This window comes from Branchiostoma floridae, chromosome 10, assembly GCF_000003815.2.
Source record: "Branchiostoma floridae strain S238N-H82 chromosome 10, Bfl_VNyyK, whole genome shotgun sequence".
Lineage (NCBI taxonomy): Eukaryota > Metazoa > Chordata > Leptocardii > Amphioxiformes > Branchiostomatidae > Branchiostoma > Branchiostoma floridae.
The window spans coordinates 18803049-18823673 of NC_049988.1; the positions used below are offsets into that span (position 1 = coordinate 18803049).

General features: G+C 43.0%; 1 protein-coding gene across 1 annotated transcript; it reads left to right on the plus strand.

The window, feature by feature from the left end:
* Positions 1–7142: 7142 nt before the first annotated feature.
* Positions 7143–18793, plus strand: LOC118425042 (solute carrier family 23 member 1-like). Its single transcript, XM_035833857.1, has 13 exons — positions 7143–7473; positions 9366–9566; positions 10688–10845; positions 11743–11881; positions 12302–12368; positions 12612–12652; positions 13269–13450; positions 13786–13903; positions 14500–14656; positions 14900–15153; positions 16045–16318; positions 17174–17317; positions 18462–18793. Exons 1-13 carry the CDS (start codon positions 7318–7320, stop codon positions 18791–18793), a joined length of 2223 nt encoding a protein of 740 aa, XP_035689750.1. The 5' UTR covers positions 7143–7317.
* The last annotated feature ends 1832 nt before the right edge of the window (positions 18794–20625 follow it).

A 20625-nucleotide genomic window follows, 5' to 3' on the forward strand; every position in this document is an offset into this window, starting at 1 on the left:
AACACACGAAGACGCTACTGCGCATGTTTGGCCCTATTACTCGCTAACACGTTCACCGAAGCAACAGTAACCTACAATAAATAATCTTCCATCAAAACCACAAAAGTACAGCGACTTTCGCGAGCTTTACAACTATACCCACAAGCAAACAAGTGTGGATAAACCAACGTACAAGGATATTATGTCCATGGCTACACAATGTTTCGCTGCCAGGGACTGATGGTGACACGTCTGTCAGTCGGTCGGGTCGCTAGGAGGGCGATTCCAGACGGCTTTCACACAGGGCTCTACCGTCGTTACTCTTGTATCTGCCACTAATCCACATCATACAAACAAGACAATCCTAGTCTCTGGATAAAAACAAGAAAAACCTAGTTTCTGGACGCCGGGGCTCAACTCTAATTGTGTCAGGTCTCGTGTCGTAACGGCAGCGAGTTTGACCCAGAACCAATTGATTTATGACATCTGCGCTCGCATCAGTTTTCGGCCGTTTCGCGTCCCCCCCCCCCCCTAAAAAAATTCAACTATACAGTAGATCACACAAAGCAGCTTCAAACTAAGCAATGTTGTCGTAGATTACAAAATAGATATTGGAAAACGTCTACTAATGTCATAGAATGTTCCAAGGTCAAAGAAGATTTAAAAAAAAATGAAGAATCAGTTATTCGGCTATAATATATTCAACCTTCCTGACCACTCAGATTTCATAATGAAGGCAAGCGTTTGTTGGGTCAAACTATCTTTTTTTAGACCATCTGACAACCTCTGAAATGCTAATGGCGTCACTTCCTGGTCAAACGCAGAAGGCACTTGACTCCATTGTTGAATGGGGGGAGGACTACTCTCTCAAGGTAAACGGGAAAAAGACAATGGACATGGTTATCAGCGCAAGGAAGGAGGTAAACATTCCTGTCCCTCCTTATCCGACAATATCCGGACATGTGATTCAGAGGACTACGTCTTTCAAACTACTTGGAGTACACATCACTGCCAACCTTACCTGGGATGAACACGTTCATTTCATGTTGACGAAGTCCCGTCCACGTGTGTATTACCTTGCAGCAGCAAAGAAGGCTGGTCTCCCTACTGATGTCTTGCTCCAGATTTACCTAACATTCCTACGCCCCTTACTGGAGTATGCCAGTCCGGTGTGGGGAGGACTGCCGAAACACCTGTCAGACAAGCTAGAAGCCATGCAGAGGCGCTGTCTTAGAATCATTGGTATCCCATCTGACTCTCTGCCCTCACTATCAGACAGACGGGACGCAGCGACGCTGAAGACTCTACAAGACATACTGCGGGACAGTAGCTCTCCGCTGAGGCAGTTCTTTACTTCACCTCAGGACATTTCGTACAGTCTTCGTCAGGAAGCCCGATACAGGGCATCTAGAAGTAAAACGAAGCGACATGAGATGTCATTTGCACCCCGCTCTGTACGATTGCTGTACGAAAGTGCTAGATGATCGGCAAAGAATGTTGATTCTGTCATGTATATTTTCTTAATCCGATTGCTGTCTAATTTTAAATGTTGTAAATGTATTAATGTTTTAAAGTTGATTCTGTGACTGATGACGTATTTCATGTGTATATACATGCCAAGTCATCCAGAAATAAAGCTGAATCTGACCATCCTTCACCTTATTTCTGGACGTCGGGGCTCATCTCAGACTCTCTATTTGTGCCGGGTCGTGAGATGCAACAGCGTGTTTGACCCAGAACCCAATCAAAAGTACTCTCCAAGCAGAGGCTAGGTTCCGGCTGTTTTTGAACTCCTGAATAACTCGAGCCTATGTGGTATATTCCACATAACAGACCAGCTTCTCAGGCCCGCAGAGCGAAGTTATATATTACATTGTCACAACTAACATTTGTATATCTAGCTATAAACGTTGTTTGAAGCTATTAATGAGGATGATCCTACTGTACTTGGTGAGTTTCACTCTACGACAATTCTGGGTGTGACTTTGCCCATATTGCTGGGCACTGGGAGGACCACGCTAATATAATCAATTATGTGTGTCATATTAGGTGGATCAATGTAAAAATTTATGTACATCACCTTTTTAATGAGTAAACTACTGGAAAATAATAAATTGGGGATTTTCTGATGCTGTCCTTTAAATAGAAATAGATTTAGTTTAGACGTTATTCCCTTTTGATTTATCTATGAATATCATTTCCCTTCTTTGTTAAGTATGTTTATGTATACCACTACTACTTTACTCTGTGTGCAATTAGCCCTCGGGCATGAATTTGCAAGAAAGATATATAATATAATGCCAGGGTCCCACTACCAAGCCGGGGCCAGACCAGGCTGCTCGCGATCGTGAGAACGAAAAATAAAAGTTTATATCGAGAAATATATACAGATTATTCCATGCCTTCTCTTACTCTTTGTGTATTTTTTGCCTTTGTGTCTTTTATATCATACTTTTCGTCCCCACAAATTGCCCGGGCGGGCCCGGTTTGGAAAGAAGACCTTAGCATAGCGACCCATCCAGATAGAGATCTGTCGCTGGCACACTGTCCTGGCAACGAAGTACACTGTTAAACTGTTTGTTTGTTTGTTTGTTTGTCGATGAAGATAAGACATCTAGATAATAAGATATGCCAAAAAGCAGTTACTCAAGCAACTGGATATGATTTTGGAAACGGTATGACGTTTCAGATTGTATGCACCATCTTTCGTCAGTAACACTACCTTGCTTCGGTACCCTTGTTCCCTATTGGACATCCAAAATTGTCTTCAGCTCTTTTGCATTCATAGTAAGGGCATAGAAGACCAGTTACTCACAGATGTCTTCAGTGTCACTGACGAAAGACAGTGGATGATATATCTGAAACGTCTGACCGTTTCCAAAAGCATATCCAGTCGCTTAAGTAACTGCTTTTTGGTATGTTGCCTTACCTTGTTTCCTATTGGACAACCAAAATTGTCTTCAGCTCTTTTGCATTCATAGTAAGGGTATAAAAGACCAATTACCCAGATCACTTCAGTGTCACTGACGAAAGACAGTGGATGCTATATCTGAAACGTCTGACCGTTTCCAAAAGCATATCCAGTTGCTTAAGTAACTGCTTTTTGGTATGTTGCCTTACCTTGTTTCCTATTGGACAACCAAAATTGTCTTCAGCTCTTTTGCATTCATAGTTAGGGTATAGAAGACCATTTAATCTTTAGTGTCAGTGACGAAAGATAGTGGATGTTATCTGAAACATTCGACCGTTTCCAAAAGCATATCCAGTTGCTTGAGTAACTGCTTTGGGGCTGCTTGTTTGTTTGTGCATTTTTTTCAGGCAACTAAAATCAGGAAAAGCTAGACTTGTACGCAGCGTAGAAGAAAATAGAACCAGTAGAAAAGAACTGAGTCAGCTTACAGATCGTTTTTTGTACAGAGGCTGTCATTCTTGTATAAGACTATTTCTATAACCCTGTTAACGTCACATAACCCATTCATTATAGAAAAAGTGGGACACTTCGTCTTCCACTGCTTCCAGAAAATAAATTAAACCGCCAAATCATTAAGATCGTAGCTCTTAGCAGTCCATATCATTGCTAGGATAGTCACTTGTTTCCACGTGTCACCATTTGTATCTAATAGATACCAAAGTCTTTTATTTTATGTATTTTTACTATGTATTCTGTAAGTCCCATGTTGCAATTAGCCCTCGGGCAAGAACTTGCAAATAAACTTTCATTGATTACAGTCGCGTCATATCATCAGCTTGTATCACTTCTATCTCAGGTTTGAGGCTACAAACGCGGGAACATCAAAAGCTACAATGTCGTCACCGCCATCATCAGCTGGTCGTCGCATTGTGTTCGAAGAACCGGACGCTAATACATTCGTCAAGATGCAGCGATCGTTTCCAAGCTCGGCCAACAAAAACCATAAAAAGGTTTGTAGGGAATAGATTTTCGTGTTCACGTGTATTGTAGAGTTCGTTAGTAGGTTGCTAAACTGTTTGTATTGGCCTGACTGCCAGGAGCCTGGGTAACATATGCATCCTTATTAGTTTCTAGGGGATCGCAAATACCCCTGTCACATTTGGCGAAAATCGATCGGACGACGATTCTGTGGCGATCGCCCGAGCCTCGCTTATAATGATAACTTAATTGCACAACAATTGTACAAGGTACAAAGTATGGCTTATACGAATGTGTGACAGGGACGGTTTTCAGGTGAAAAATACGCGCAACGCTCTGTCGATCTTGAATATGGCCGATCTTCCATCGATACGCCCGAAGATCGTGGATAATGTGACAGGGGTGGTAATAGTCAACCCTCAGAAGACTTGGTTCCCCGGAAACTGACTTGGACGGTACCAAGGATAGGATCCTAGATTACGTTGTTGTTGTGGTGAACTACGCAAGGTCATCACTGTTTTGCTTTTTTGTTGTTGTTTCTTTGTATAGATCAGGCGGTATGCTAATGTTGTCTATGTAAGAATGTACGTTCACACGGTGCTGCACATGTGCCTTGTGTCAGACCAAGGAGATTTTATATCAGATATAAAAGCTCCTTGGTAAGACTGACATCCCATGTTTCATAGACAACATGAAAATATTAGCAGATCTTTCGGTCCGCAAAACAGTATCCATGGGATAAAACAGCATCTTTGTCCTCCAGCTGAGTTTGATTCTGACCCTCTCTTGTCATGATAGGCCCTGCCGAATCTCCAAGCAGATCCTACGGTAGCATAAGACAGTATCAAAAGCTGCCAGAGTAGTGAAGCTGGCTTAGGAGTGTGTTTCGCTACCGGGGAAATCGACACCTCTTGGCTGACTACACTCCTTGGCCAGTTTGGTACTATCTTATGCCATTGTAGGATCTGCTTGGAGATTAGGCCCTTCCGGCTGAAAGAATAGGACTAACTTTCCCACAAACGTTAACCTCTGCTTTATAATAGAGTATCGATGGTCAAGCCAAACCGATGACCAATGGTACTGTTGTACCATTAGCTTGGATACTGTCCTGCCGACGGAATGATCAAGGAGATGAGGCATACTGTAAATATATTTAAGTTCACAGGGATTTAATTTCCCTGTAGCGGGAAAGAGGACTTTTCGCGGTGGTTTTAAGTTCGCGGTAGCACCATGCACTGTAGTCTCTTACTGCCATGGAAAATGTTCGCGGTGGTTTTTTTTTTCCACCGCGAAAACCGCGAACATTAAACCACCGCGAAACCTTTGGGTAGGATCCTAGATGATGACATCATACTCGTGTCATACACGAGTTTCGCTGGCACGTGGCGGCTCTCAAATCTTCCAATCCGTGAGGTCACATCTCACATGTCTAACTGTAGCGTCCTAACGCTTAGGCGCACCGGTGCCCTACACTTCAAGCAGAAGTTAGGCTTCGGTGGCTGTTTTTTGACGTTTTTATGCGTTTATATCGGGCGTTTTCAACCTTCCTGACCACTCAGATTTCACAATGAAGGCAACCGTTTGTTGGGTCAAGCTATCTTTTATTCGCACGCCTACCTCTTTTTTTTAGACCATCCGTATGTCTCGCAGCAGATAAAAACACATAAAAAAGGTTTAAAAAAAACAAGACCAGCCGGAGCCTAACCTCTGCTTGGAAAGTACCGATACCCTAGTCTCTACCAGACTGACTACGCTGGCTATTATAGGGAGAATATAATTTGCCAGGGGAGTTCTGCTACCAGAGGAGTTGTCCAGGAAAACAATCAATCAATCAATCAAACATGAACCTTAGAATGGACTGACTCCCCTGGCCTAGTCCCGATTTTTCCCCTCCGAATTCTACGATCCCCGCACCCTCGTAGGAAGGCCTGGTGGAGGTTACCGGTGTCCGCCAGCGGACTCAGGGATGTAGCCCCGGCCGGGCTTGTATTATATAAGCCACAAATTTGTCCAAGTGGACAATTTACCGGATGCGGGGTTGGGGGTGGGGGTGTACCCTTCGGTGTACCCCACGGGTAGGTCACGGCGTCTATTTGTTACCGGGTCCCGGGTTCATTTTAAGTCCGACTTGAGTTCAACCTGGTGCCCTAACGGGCCAAAAAATACCCCGGGAGCCGCAAGGTGCCACACGTAGCCACGTCGGGGTTATGCATGAAAGTGTCCCCAAACAGGTCGTAAACTGCCCGGCAGGGCCCAATTATCAAATTGAGACCTAAGCCTTAATTAGCGGGCTTAATCTAAGGGATACTGATTGGTCCGCTCACCAACACGCAGCATTTGTATAAAAAAAACTGCAACATTTAAAAAAAAATTGAAATCACCGTCTACTTACTTGATATCCCTGTAAAATACCCTATTTCTAAATGCAACGGATATAGGTCACACCGCGGATAAAGGTGAACTAGCGTTACCTTAGCTTGTTTCCTAGTTCTTTTCTTTATCAGCGCGAAAATCCAAAGGTTCTCTTGTGTGTTTGCCTTAGCCTCCGTAGCAGGCTCTCTGGGGCCTCTTTTCTTTGGCTCAGTCATAATACACCTTTGCTGCCTATTTCTTTTTGTACTTGGTCGCTGATTGCTGGCCGTCGCTGATTCATTGGCCTCTCAAAGGTGTATTCACTCACTCACTCACTCACTCACTCACTCACTCACTCACTCACTCACTCACTCACTCACTCACTCACTCACTCACTCACTCACTCACTCACACTCACTCACACTCATTCAGTCACTCACTCACTCACTCATGGCAAGGCATTGTCACTCTCCCTGAGGAACCCCTCCCTTGAACTACTCCAGACTCTTCTGCATTTTGCAGTCTGTCGCCAGGTGGGGCCTAGATGTTTCTGCAGGTTGTCTCTCCACCTGGTGCACGGCCTCCCTCTGCACAAGGAGGTTGTTTTAACCTCCTTGCTCTGCATTATGAGCCGAAAAAGAAGGCTCTAGAAAGTCTGTTACGGAGGCTATGTTTGCCCGTAGGTGGAACGCCTGACATACCTGTCCAACCTGTCCATTGTGTGGCCGGGGTACGAGAGGTCATTCATTGGTCAGATCTAGGGGTGAAAGGTTATGTGAAGTCGATAATCTACAAGCAGAAGTTCGGAGACAACGTATTTTTTTTCTAGCTACCCATTTTTGTTACACACACCTCTGAAAAGCTGTGAAATCTTGCGCATCTACAAACGTTTCTACTAACAGAAACGGAGAGCAGAAACAACAACTTAAAGACAACAGTGCCTTCTAGAATCTGATGGGCATTGTATTCAGCGCAAAACATTGGCTCTTTTGTAAATCACCAAACCGGAACACCAATCATGCGAAACGGGGGCAGCTTGGGCCATCCGTAGTTACCTGTAGTAGTACCTGTTGCGTTAGCCGCCGAAGAAGACAAGCATGTCGTCCGTGGCCGGCACCGAAGCGTCCACCGCAGGGTCGGATTCTGTGTTCCACAGCAGTCGAGACGAGCTCAGGCGAATCTTCGCGCAGGCTAGAGGCGTGGAGCCGAAAGAGGGCATCGATGGCCCGATATTTTGGATCGAACCTCCCGAGGTAGACAAGTACTCAACACTACTCACGACTACTAGTACTACGGCACGCATACCTGCACTAGTGGTAACCTCTGTAGTAGGACTACCTGGCCACTCCTTGTAATCGGTGGCTCCTCTGACAATTATTTCCACTGAAACGGGTACTAAGATTCATATCTAGAGTGACGAACTGTCCACCGACTCTGGTAATTTTTCAAGTCCCGTGATTTGGTTTTATTTACATGTCACTATTCTTCCTGGAGTCGGGGTGTGAAGAGACTTAAACTAAGTTAAAGGTCATAGAAGACACTCCAAATAGCAATTACTCAAGCAACTTGACAGGATTACCAAAATCATATCCAGTTGCTTGAGTAAATGCTCATGACTTGGCGTTTTTCATTACCTGGATGTCTAACCTTTATGGACGTGTCATAGATATAGCCACTTTAATTTGTTTGTTTTTATGCTTCTCAGACTTTTCAAACTGAATATGTTAGTAAGAGGTCACCAGAAGGCTTGGAGGGAAACTCTGACTGTAGGCTTGACTGTACTTTTAGTAGAGGGTTAGCCCCTCGAAGCATGTTGTTTATGGTGGTCAGCTTGTTTTAAATTACGCACGTTACCTAGCCTTAGGGGCCATGTGGCCCTGTCTTTAGCGTAAGTGCATTCGGGGTGAAAGAAAGGTCTGAGCGAGGAAGGAACATCAGAAACGCGATTTCACCTTTGCTCCAATTTTGTTGTGTATACATTGTCTGTTGCAATGTTGTGGTCTTTAAAGTGGACTGTACCATTTTTTTAGAAGGTTACATAATAAGTTTCTATTTTTGTCTTTTCAGTACTTTTGTATTTCTTTGTTGATATCAATTCAAAACATACTTTCCACGTTGCATTGTTTTGGACCCCTCACTTCTACAGTTGAAAGATAAACTTGTTACATTTAAAAATGGCAAAAAGTAACAGGTGTCCCTTTCCTCTTGTAACCGATGAATAGTGTTACAACAAAATCGCTACAACTACAACTTCTGACATGTTTACACAAGTCAGATTCTCCACTCGAATAAATTTTCTATGCTGTACTTAAATGGTTGTCAAGTTTACCATGTTTTCGCTTGTCAGATTGAGCTCTTTTCCATGTAAAAGTGTGAATATGCAAGTTTACATAGGCTGGCCTTTAGTTGACCCCTAAAGGGGAGTTGAATGCATTATTTGAAATATTTCTTGGTCTTTTATGAGAATATTTTGAATAGAAATCTAAGACAACGAATATAAATTAGTATCTAGATCAGATAGAATCAATAGGAGCAAATCTGGACAAAATGTTTGATTTTTGCCATGTTTATAAAAGAAATATCTCCCTAAAATGAAGTGGTCCTGTCTTTCACTGGTTGGACGGAGCTATTAAATTGGAGGGAAAATACGTTTTATCTTTTTTTAATTTTAAAAGGGTCAAATTCATACATTCATACATTTAAAACTTTAACTTTACCCAGATTAATCATAGCAAGAGATTCATAATTTTATATATGTTACATTTAAGAAAATACTTTGTGCAGTAAATATCTTTTGTTTCTACTAATACTACCTACCAATGCGTAGTCTATTCCTGAGCTATACCCTCCCAGACGCTAGACGCTGGATACTGATTGGCTATGGGTAAACAAAATACGGACGCTGATTGGCTACAGGGCTAGCATGCACTCTGCACGTGATGGCGAGAAAATGGCGCGCAATCCGAAAAGTGCGGCCAGATGACTCATGTACATGATCCCGGACGTAACCGCAGGAGTGACTAACCCGATTTTTTCAGGGCGTGCTGACATATTTCCTCTACAAAACCACGTGGAGTTTTCTGTCCTACGGATCCGGAATTTTCTCGACTGATCCTTCACGATGTTTCCGATCGATTTCTCCCAGGAGAAGCGACACAACGAAGTCGTCGACGAAGAGCTTCGGAGCTTCACGGCAAGGGGCCCCGAGGACGATCTGGGCGGCCTCCCGTCCACTGTCCGCTCGTCCACGCCGGTTTCCGATCCGCCGCCCTACAACGATTTGGACCTACAGTACACCATCGAAGACATCCCGCCATGGCCGATGTGTATTTTGCTCGGATTCCAGGTGAAAGTTTGATTTATTTGGCAGACAGTGTATAAACAAGAGGTCACTCCGACCGAATCCTTTGTTTTGTTTTGGCGCCTGTTGTCTTTTCGCGCCATTTCTTTATTAGTTTGATTTTTGGCTAATGATTAACTTAATAATGGGCCTTAAGATCTCAAGTAGATTAATAGAAATAATTTTGGTTTACAATACTGCCATATAGAGGTGCAGTATTCGTTTGAAATTCTTACTGATTTTGTAAGGAAAATTCTTAGATATTTGCCCCTCTCCCACTCCAAATATATACCAAATTGTAAAATTCCTCTTAAGGACTCTATCATAAGAAAAAGCACGGTACTCAATTTTTTTGTTACCTCCAAATTACATGCCAAGTTGTTGAAGTTGTGAATTTTATTTTGCAAATTGATTTTTCGAAGAACTATCACGAATACAATTACAAAAATTATTTGAAGGGTTGTCAAAGTGGAAATTTATTCTACTCTAATAAAAATTGCTTTACTGTCTGTTTCTATTCTACTACATGTAATTTGTTTCTATTTCATATGTTTATATTTTACTATTCTGTTACAAATTGTAACTGTAATTGTAATTGTAATTGTAACTCAAAATTATGGTGAACCACAGCAAGCTTGTATTATACAAGCTTGCTGTGGTTCACCATAATTTTGAGTTTTGGCCAGTTGAATAAAAAAAAAAAAAGAATTGAAAGCAAAAGATAACCTCTACCTACCTACCTACCCTAATTTTATCAGGACTGAAACAGGAAACAACATTTTTCCTAGGCCTTACAAACTAACTAACTGGAACCAGGAGCTCAACTGTGGCAGTGAGGCTGCTACCAGTTGAGCTACAGGGATATTTGTCTAAGTCAATGATTTTAAGTATGTATATGTTTAAAAAGTATGCAATTCAGCGTATGCCTATGATCTTTTTATCTGATCACAATGATCTAAAAAAAACATTCATTCATTCATGAAAAAAAGTATTCAGCCTATGTATGTGATTAAGCTACAGGGGCATCCCTAAATAATAGTGAATCTGCCCAAGTCTGTTATTTTAAGCATCTATCTGTAAAAAAAATAAACCATTCATTCACTCACTCACTTCTTCCTTGTTTGCAGCACTACCTGACGATGTTTGGTGCTACCGTTGCCCTGCCCCTGATCCTGTCCGGTCCGCTGTGCGTCGGGGAGAACAACGTTGCGAAGGGACAGCTGATCAGTACCATCTTCTTCGTGTCGGGGCTGTCCACACTGATGCAGACCACCATTGGAATCAGGTGAGCTCAAGTTTGTCATCATGCTCTTCTTGTTGCTTGTTGTATCAAACTTTAGCAATACCCTGTTTTCAGGGCCCATTCCTCTGTCTTAAGAATTTGCTCCTTGTGACAAACAAAAAATATCATTCCATGCATCCAATATATCTTGAACTTTCAATTGCATAAAACTGATTAAAATTTACCTTCATATGCTTAAAATGACAAGTTAACAACAAAAATCAACAACAACAGGCCCCGATGAAATAGACAAATGTAGTGTACATGTAATACTATTACCGGTAATTACTTGGACTATTTGTCTACCCATTGTCGAAGGCGGTACATTCACGTTGCTGGTACTTCCATATGCTTAAAATGACAGATTTAAAACAAGAATCAACAACAATAGGCCCCAATAATGAATTAAGATGGACAAATGTAGTACACATGTAATACTATTGATAATTTCAACTGTTTTGCCTCTGAAAGGCTGCCTATTGTCCAGGGCGGCACGTACACCTTCCTGGTGCCTACATATGCTTAAAATGTGATACCAGTATTAACTTTGAACTGTTTGCCTCTGACAGGCTGCCCATCGTTCAGGGTGGCACCTACACCTTCCCGGTGCCGATGTATAAAACTGTAAAAGCAGAAATGTTCGCGGTTATCGTGTCAGTACTTTCGCGGTACTGCGAATTTAAATCGCTGTGAACCTAAGTGCATTTACAGTAAATGTAGTACTTAGCACTATAAGTACTGTAACTTTGACTGTTTGCCTCTGAAAGGCTGCCGATTGTCCAGGGGGGTACTTATACCTTCATGGTACCTTCATAAGCTAACAAAATACTTAAACAGGCTCCAATAAGATTGAAAAATGTAGTAGCACTATTAAGAATTTGAACTGTTTGCCTCCGACAGGCTGCCCATTGTTCAGGGCGGCACGTACACCTTCCTGGTGCCGACGTTCGCCATCCTGAGCCTGGAGAAGTGGTCGTGTCCGGCGGAGGGGGAGGAGGGGTTCGGTGAGGACGAGACATGGCAGCAGAGGCTGAGGGAGGTGAGAGAACATGTTAATGTTTTAATTTCGGAAAGTAATTACATCATCAGGGGTTTTTCCTGAGTCTGGAGAGGTGGGCGGGTCCAGGGTTCAGTGAGAACGAGACCTGGCAGCAGCGGCTCAGGGAGGCAAGAGAACTCGTTAATGTTTTCTTTACCGTGAATCTTTACTGTGAACCACAGCTAGTAGATACCCTCCTTCTCCCAGGGTAATGAGGCTGTCCTAGCTGCAGCAGTATCTGTATCTGTATCAATATAGCCGGTATAAGCGTGGTAGTATTCAGTAGTTAAAGTGGTACTCGTATTGGTCTGGACTGGATGATGTTTCAAGCAGCAGAGGCTCAGGGAGGTGAGAGAACATGTCAATGCTTTACTAGCCTTTAGTTTCGGGTAGTAATTTCATAATCGGGTTTTTCCTGAGTCTGGAGAAGTGGTCTTGTCCGTAAGGGTTTTGCGAGAACGAGACATGGCAGCAGAGGCTGAGGGAGGTGAGAGAACATGTCAATGCTTTACTAGCCTTTAGTTTCAGAAGGTAACTTCATAATCAGGGGTTTTCCCTGAGTTTGGAGAAGTGGGAGGGTTCGGTGAGAGAAGGGTTCGGCAAGGACAAGACGTGGCTGCAAAGGCTGAGGTAGGAGAACATGTCAATACTTTACTAGCCTTTAGTTTCGGAAGGTAATTTCATAATCAGGGGTTTTTCCTGAGTTTGGAGAAATGGTCTTGTCTGTAAGGGTTCGGCGAGGATGAGACATGGCAGCAGAGGCTCCGGGAGGTAGGAGAACATGTCAATACTTTACCTTGAATCTTTACCTTTGTAAGAATGGTACGTTCTTAGATTGCGACAGTTTTCGACTCGTTCGATTTTTCAAATAAACTTTTCAGTTTTCAGTTAAGTCTTAGCATCCAAAGTGTCCAAACGTGTTCCTTCCGTTGTCTGTTTGTCGCTGTGTCTTAAGTGTAAATGTAGTGAATGCGTGTTGGTAGTGATTAATTCCTTATGTTTAGGTTGTTGCAGAGGGTTGACAACATCATATTTCAATTGTACTGATTCAGATTTCACAATGTACAAGCACAATTTTCTATTGCTACACAAATGAGAACATGTCGGAAAGCAATTCTGCAACATTATCAACACCTCCTTAATATGTTAGGCACTTACTCAAGCAGCTGGATATGATTTTGGAAATGGCCAGATGTTTCAGATGGAATCTACTATCTTTCGTCAGTGACAATGATGACGAAAGATGGTGGATACCGTTTGAAACGTCTGACCGTTTCCAAAATCGTATCCAGCTGTTTGAGTAACTGCTTTTTGGCGTATCTTATTACCTGGATGTCGAACTTTCATCGACCCTCCTTAATCACAATGTCTGTTTCTGTACCCACAGATCCAGGGTGCCATCATGGTGTCGGCGCTGTTCCAAGTCTTCATCGGTTTCAGTGGGCTGATCGGCATCATGCTGCGTTTCATCGGGCCCCTCGCCATCGCGCCGACGATCGCTCTGGTTGGTCTGTCGCTGTTCGAGCCCGCGGCTAACTTCTGCGGGGTGCAGTGGGGCATCGCTGTTTTGTAAGTTTTGTGTTTGTTTGGGCCTTTATTTATCCATGGAAATAGACAAAAAACCTACCTAACTTTTCAACAGAACAGCATCGGTCTTTTTTAAGAGCAATTCAACTCTTTGTAACAAGACATGACATCAGTTCATACAGATACTATGAGAGATAGAACATCGGACTCTGTGATCAGTGGACCAAATTACAATTTTGAAAAGTGCAGCTCCGAATCACTTCTACCAACACAGACGAATGTTTAAGCTGGGTCAGAGTTCTATAATTGTAGAAAGTCTATGGCGTCTCCGTCCATAATAATTTTAAGTTCACTATTTACTGTTCCTCCATTTCCAGTACCATATTCCTAGTGCTGCTGTTCTCCCAGTACCTGAGTAACTACAAGGCCCCGGCTATCGGCTGGAGGAAGGGGCGGTGTGGAGTCATCTGGTGGCCAGTCTTCAAGCTCTTCCCAGTAAGTCTTATTGTTTGTGAGTTTGTTGACTACACTTGCCTTACTGACAGTTCAGAGCTAATTACTCAACTACTCTAGTCTACAGGCTAAGGCTAGTTCACCTTTATCAGTAAGTTTATCCGTTCTTTTCAAGGACAATGTATTTAGTGATATCAAGTCGACAGATGACGGTTTCAAACTGTAATATTTTGAAAATAGTACAATTTGAAACTGCCGTCCATGGACTTGATATCCCTGGAAACCCTGTTTCGCAACACAATGGATATAGTTTAGAGGCGGATAAAAGTGAACTAACGTTAAATCTTTAGTCAGTTTGCTCTCTTTTTCTGAGACAGTGGAAGACAAAGGATCCCACTATTCGTCTCTTTGTGGGTACTGTGATGTTAAGAGGAGAGAAGTTTTCTTTTTGTCTGAAAATGTGGAGATGTTTTTATTACCATTCATGTTTACCTTTAGACCCTGTTAGGATTCAAGCTAGAAATATAAGGCCATACCTTTTAAAATGTCATTGTTACATATATTGTAATCTTATAGGTTTAGATCAAAAGAGAGAATTATTATCCATAATGATTACATCATACCCACCCCACCTCCAGGTTATTCTTGCCATAATCTGTGCCTGGATTCTGAGTGCCATCCTAACCGCAGCAGGCGCCTACACCGACGACCCCTCAAACCCACAGTACCTGGCTAGAACTGACGCTCGGACAAGTGTGCTGAACGACTCTCCCTGGTTCTACTTCCCTTACCCAGGTACATGTATGACCGTTATCACCTCCGTGAAAATGGAGGTATTGTTTTTGGTGGGTCTGTCTGTTTCCAAAAATGTGTCGTTTAATTTGGGGCCCTTAAAAAGTTGGTTCAGGTCAGTAGATTTCTATAGGGCATGTAAATTGTCCAACACTGCCAAATCAATCTTTTATTCTATCTATAAAAAAAATATGAGATCGCGCAAGTTGGCTTGTCCTTACTTCATATTTGTAATCTTGTGTTTAGGACAATGGGGCATCCCCACAGTCAGTGCCGCAGGAGTTTTCGGCATGCTCGCTGGCGTACTTGCTTCCATGATCGAATCCGTCGGCGACTACTACGCTTGCGCTCGCCTGTCCGGTGCACCGCCTCCCCCGATTCACGCCATCAACCGCGGTATCGGGATGGAAGGGATCGGGTGTCTGCTCGCCGGAATCTGGGGCTCCGGGAACGGTACAACGTCATACAGCGAAAACATCGGCGCCATCGGAATTACCAAGGTAGGTTATGACTCAGTCATGGGGTCCTCCTTTCATTTCTGTACACCTACAAGAAGTGTCACATCAGGGTTCATATTTGATTCATACTTGGGTTCATATTGAAATGATGTAATCAATAAAAAGAGTGAGTATCATTACCATTACAACAACCTTTTTTATACCATAGTGACCTACAACATCTCATTACACATCAGCAGCCATTGTTGCTATGACTTTAACCTTTAAGAAACTGCCAGTCAAGGTCCAATTGACAGTTCTATATCAACATTGTTAAGGAATGGACTGATGTAGAACTGTCAGCAGGACCTGCATTGTTAACTTTTACCCAAGTTTATGTGTGTATGCCCCAGTTATACTGTTGAGTTCTATATGTGTTCAGGGACACCTGAAAAACAGACTGTAGCCCAAGTGTGATTTTTAACCTGGTAAGATAAAATAAACAGAAAATGATCAGACACAGTGGATAACACCGCACTACCCGTAAGGCCTCGAAATGACTATGGAACTACTTTAACGACAGGTCGGCAGCCGACGCGTGATCCAAGTTGGCGGCATCATCATGATTGTCCTGGCGGTATTCGGGAAGTCTGGCGCCCTCTTAACGACCATTCCATGCCCTAGACACAGTGGATACAGCTTCAAAAATATTTCCTTTTATCCTATCTTTATCTTTACGAATCCCCAACAGGTTGGCAGTCTGCGCGTGATCCAAGTCGGAGGCATCATTATGATTGTGTTGGTAGTCTTCGGGAAGTTTGGCGCCCTCTTCACGACCATCCCTGACCCCATTATCTACCTCTTCACGACAATACCGTGCCCTAGACACGGTAGATAGTAAACCACTGTCCCCACAGCTTAAAAAAAAACCTTACTTACCGTGTATCTCTACAGGTCGGCAGCCGACGTGTGATTCAAGTCGGGGGCATCATTATGATCGTTCTGGCGGTCTTTGGAAAGTTTGGCGCCCTCTTCACGACCATCCCGGACCCGATCATCGGGGGTCTGTTCTGCTGCACGTTTGGTATGGTGACGGCTGTCGGGATCTCCAACCTCCGCCACGTGGACCTCAACTCCTCGCGGAACCTCTTCATCCTTGGCTTCTCGCTCATCTTCGGCCTGGTGCTGCCGAGCTGGCTCAATAAAAATCCTGGCGCCATCAACACCGGTGAGAGACTTTTTTTTCTTTTTTTGAATTTGCTTTTGGAGAGACAAGGACAGGTACTGCACTCAAGTTTTAGTAACTGATTTTAATAGTGCCACAGAAGGTAAAGGTCACTCACTTTACCTCTCTGACTGAAGTGAGGTAGGTCGTGCTAAGTTATTCTCCAAGCAGAGGTTGGGGATAGTAGTGGTCGGGAGTATCGTTCCCTCCGCTCACCTCTCCTTTATCCTGGGGGTTCTCCCTCATCTTCGGCCTGGTGCTGCCCAGGTAAGGCTTAAGAAAAAAAATGTTGTGTGCGCTTTAAGTGCCTGAAACCACACATTTCTGTGTGGTCTAAAGGGTTCGACCCACTAGACAGAGCCGCATGGAAGCGCAGTGTAAAGACTAGCTGACTGCTGCCTACCTGTGTCAGGGATCCCAGCAGCAGTATAATCAAACAATGGATAGTGAGTGAGTGAGTTAAACTTAAAGCTGATTCTGATGTTTTAAATGTTGCAGGTGTGCCTGCTTTGGACCAGGTTTTGACAGTGATTCTCAGCACTAACATGGCTGTGGGGGGTCTGATCGGGCTGGTTCTGGACAACACAAGGTCACTTAAAATGCCAGAAACCACTCATTTCTGTATGATGATGAGTTGTGCAGACTATGCGCTTGTCCTTGTTTAATCCACTCTCACCACCCATTTATCCCCTTAGTCTTTTCGGGGATTAGGAAGCTGAAGGATGCGGAAAGCCTTACCCAAAACCGCCCTGAGTGGAGACTACTTGCTGCCCAATGTGTCACAGAAAGATCTAAGTCTTATTGATAAGTAAATAATGCAACTTCTTCTAGTATTTAAAGCTAACTTTGATGTTTCAGGTGTGCCTGCACTGGACCAGGTGTTGACGGTGATTCTCAGCACTAACATGGCTGTGGGGGGTCTGATCGGGCTGATTTTGGACAACACCATCCCCGGCACCCTGGAGCAGAGGGGCATGCTGGAGTGGAGAGGGATCGAGGACGGTAGGTGTTTTTCCTTCTGCTCTTTTAGTCTTTGTAGACAGCCTGCAGCATTACCAGTGTCCCACGCAGGCTTTTAGGTGTCCAGGGTAGCCAGGATTTCATTTTAGCCTAGTGGTAACGGCATGGTAGCGAAGCGACCAACCACTGAATGAATCAGGAGATTAGTGTGGAATGGGGGTCTTGGTCCCTCCACAGTGAGATTTTGACAAAGTAGAGTTAAAAGTTGGCACTCACTGTTAACATCACATGTAATTTGAAGGATTTCTTGGACAGTGTTTTGAATGGCATATCATCATTTTCCATTGTTCAGACATTGATTAGACATTGTTGAACAAGCAAATGATAGCAAAACACTACTACACCAGTTAAAGATTAGAGTAGTGGCCCTTATTTTAGCGTAGTGGTCACAAATTTTAGCGTAGTGGCCCACTACGCTAAAATGCACTAGCTAGAACCCTGGTGTCTTTCCGCCTGCTGTATTTGTCTTGATATCTTGTGACAATGGAGCCCTGTCGTGGAAGAATGGTGTCAGCCTTTTAGCCAGGCATGCATCCAGGTGTATTTTGGATGTGCTGTTCTAAAAATAGCAAGAAGCTAGATGCACTAGACACCCTTACACTGGGGAGTAGATCCTCTGACAAGCATGAAATTATGAATGCTCAGGGATGCCACAAGGTCTTTTGTGGTCACAGTCTTTTACTGTGACCTCTCTGACAGTAATTTTGCCCCTCAGGATACCTTAGAATGCACCAATTTGACCTAAAATTCTCTATAACTCTGCACCATGGAAGCTGGATGCTCCCGGATCCCCCCTACAATACTTGCATCTATATCACTTACTGCAACTCTCCAAGAAATTTAAAATCCTAGCTAAAAGCTGACAGGTGTGTGCACTAGCCCTCTTCTGAGTATCCCGTTATATTCACTATAAACCTAACACAACCTGTCAAATAAATATACCTCATTCTTATATCACTAGTTGTACCTCAGAGTCTGCTCTTTGACCATGACCATTTTTTGACCTGGATGTGTTATGGTCTTGATTTTTTGGTGGCAGATAGCTTGTAACGTGTTAGTAGTGTATGTTTGGGTTCCCTAGTTTACATAGATTTGTCCCCTAACACAGCCTGTTTTCCGTCCACAGACCATCCTGAGTACGGCCGCTACATGGACGGCTACAACTTCCCGTTCGGGATGAACCTTATCCGGAAGGTCGCGTGTTTCAGCCACATCCCGTTCTGCCCCACCTTCCACGAGGATTTCCTCACTTTCATCACCTGTGGGATGAAGAAACGCGCCCGGACCAACGCCGACGTTTCAGTTCCGGACGACAAGCCGTACGTGGTTGATGTGACCGCGGACGATTCCGGTATGAATTCGATGATTGGAGACCGTCTGCACAATCATCATCTGTCCAATGCGGATTTCGAGAACGAAATTCCCGGAAGCACTCCTGTGAGGACCAGTGTCTTGTGAGGTCAAAGCTATCCTTCAAGTCATTCCATGCTGCAAATCTAGATAAGGGTTTGAAATCATCTTAGTGTAAGTGCACTAGTGAGGTTGTCCTATTAAATTAGGTGCAAAGGAAAAGAGTTAGAATGTTATCAAAAACCTGCCATCATCACCTGTCCAATGCGGATTTCGAGAACGAACTTCCCAGAAGCACTCCTGTGAGGACCAGTGTCTTATGAGGCCAAAGCTGAATCTCCAAACAGATCCTCCGGTAGCAAAAGATAGTATCAAAATCTGGCAGAGGAGTGAAGCCGGTTTAAGAGTGTGTTTGGCTACACGGCAAATGTACGCTTCTTGACCAGTTTAGTAATATCTTACGCCATTGTAGGATGTGCTTGGAGATTAGCTATTGTGCACAAATGCCTTCAAGTCATTCCATGCTACAATTCTAGATAAGGGTTTGAAAGTCATCTTAGAATAAGTGCACTTGTGTGCATGTGGTTGATCTAGAAAACTGAGGTGAACAGGAAAAAAGTTCACATCGTTAGAATGTTAGCAAAACCTGCCAACACAGCTTTGAAAATTCCAGTGCACCCAAGTTTTCTATAGCTCACCTAATACAACAAAGATTTCATTATTTTTCCAAAACTTTAATGTCAAGAATACTGTATATTGTACACTGTATACATTCTTTTATTTACATAACTCTTCACTAGTATATACAGTAGGTGTGCTGATGCACTTTCGGTCAAAAATTAGCTGCACAGCTCCAATTTCCTAGCCCCATAGATTCAGATGAAGCCCAATAGGAGCTCAGGATTCTTTACCGGCATGAAAATCCATCCAATAGGAGCTCAGGATTCTTTAGCACCATGAAAAAATCCATCCAATAGGAGCTCAGATTCTTTATCATCATAAAAATTGGTCCAATAGGAGCTCAGGATTGTTTACCAGCATGAAATTCCATCCAATAGGAGCTCAGGATTTATCATCATCATAAAATTGGTCCAATAGGAGCTCAGGATTCTTTATCATCATAAAAATCAGTCCAATAGGAGCTCGAGGGTTCCTTATCATGTTGAAAATCAGTCCAATAGAAGCTCAGGATTTATTTTCATCATAAAATTGGGTCCAATACGAGCTCAGGATTCTTTACCACCATGAAATTCCATCCAATAGGAACTCAGGATTTATTTTCATCATAAAACTTGGTCCAATAGGAGCTCAGGATTCTTTATCACCATGAAAATCAGTCCAATAGGAGCTCAGAATTCTCTGTCACCATGGTAACACACAGGTTATTTAAGTCTTGTTTACCCAGAAAGCATTAACAGAAAAACAAAAATTTGTTGCCGTGGCTTTAAGGTACTGAAGGTCTTTGCTTGAAATACTTATTTTGCAGCTTATTTATTTCTTTGCCATTTATTTCTTTATGAATTTTCCCTTCCTTATTTATAATCCTGTTTTTATGTTGAGTTTGCAGTGACAGTGTTCATATTGACAACACATATAGCGTTATATGTGACATGTATGTTTTAAAGTTTTTCACTTGGTGAATATTTTAAACAAATTATCGATACAAATGTCAAAGAACATTTTACCCAGGGAATATTATGGTCATCTTGCCTTTGTCATGTGCTTGCCGTAAGATCACCGAAAGCAGTGATTTTACTTTCAAATTTTCGGAGCTTTATTATGAAAGTGTTCTTACAAGTACGTGAATGTTATTTGTGAGGTTTTTCTCTGTTACAACTTACAATGCACAAGTTTATTCTTCTAAGGAGCTGCATATTGTATACATGAATTTTGATATCATTCCATAGCCTAGTATATAAATGCTAGTTCACCTTTATCCT

Coding starts and splice junctions, on each gene's coding strand:
- LOC118425042 (XM_035833857.1), top strand. CDS start 7,318: ATGTCGTCCGTGGCCGGCACCGAAGCGTCCACCGCAGGGTCGGATTCT. Junction 12,369..12,611: donor GGCAGCAGAGGCTGAGGGAG/GTGAGAGAACAT, acceptor CTTGTCTGTAAG/GGTTCGGCGAGGATGAGACA. Junction 13,451..13,785: donor CAGTGGGGCATCGCTGTTTT/GTAAGTTTTGTG, acceptor CTCCATTTCCAG/TACCATATTCCTAGTGCTGC.